General features: G+C 68.2%; 1 protein-coding gene across 1 annotated transcript in view; it reads left to right on the forward strand.

Moving 5' to 3' along the window:
• The window catches only part of MCPH1 (microcephalin 1), a 114,355-nt gene extending 113,936 nt beyond the window's left edge, over window positions 1-419 (forward strand). The window contains exon 14 of the mRNA XM_006773933.2: window positions 137-419. Coding sequence (XP_006773996.1) covers window positions 137-192 — 56 coding nt within the window. The 3' untranslated portion in view covers window positions 193-419. The remainder of the gene's footprint in view (window positions 1-136) is intronic.
• The last annotated feature ends 185 nt before the right edge of the window (window positions 420-604 follow it).

Genomic DNA, 604 nt, shown 5'->3' on the forward strand with positions numbered 1-604 from the left:
TGTGCTGGGGGCGGGGACGCGGGGAGAGGCGGCTCTGGGCCACCGCAGACCTCACAGGACGGCTCACGCTTGTATAGAAAGGGGGCAGCTTCCGTACGCCTGGCCCCTGACCCACCGATGCCTTCTCTCTCCCCAGACTCGGTGACCCAGCACACAGTCTGTGCCTTCGAGGACTACCTGCTGCGGCAGTGACACCGCCCGCACCTGAGGCGGCTCCGTCCGATGCTCCCGAGACCGGAGTCCATGGGAGGAGCCCCCAGAGGGCCGTCCCGCCGCCGCCTGCATCCCCCCGTGGCCCCGCGTCCGGAGGCCGGGCTGCCCGGGCACCTGTGTCTGGCAGTGGCCGTGGTCAGAGCTCCAGACCGTGGTCTCTCGCCTGGTAAATAAAGAGTGTGACCGGTTCATGGTCTCGTTGCAGAGAATGGTCTCGCCCTCGGTTCCGTCAGACGCTGGTCTCTCTAGCCCCCGTCACCACAGATGGCCACGCTGTCCCTGGGTCGGGAGGTGTGGTTGTGCGGCAAGACTCGCAGCGGTTAGGTTAGCGGCACGGCCCTGAGCGCCAGGGCCGGAGCAGGGGCGGGTCCACCACTCTGGCCTCCGGCTT

Source organism: Myotis davidii, unplaced genomic scaffold (assembly GCF_000327345.1).
Source record: "Myotis davidii unplaced genomic scaffold, ASM32734v1 scaffold807, whole genome shotgun sequence".
In the NCBI taxonomy this organism is placed as follows: Eukaryota; Metazoa; Chordata; class Mammalia; order Chiroptera; family Vespertilionidae; genus Myotis; species Myotis davidii.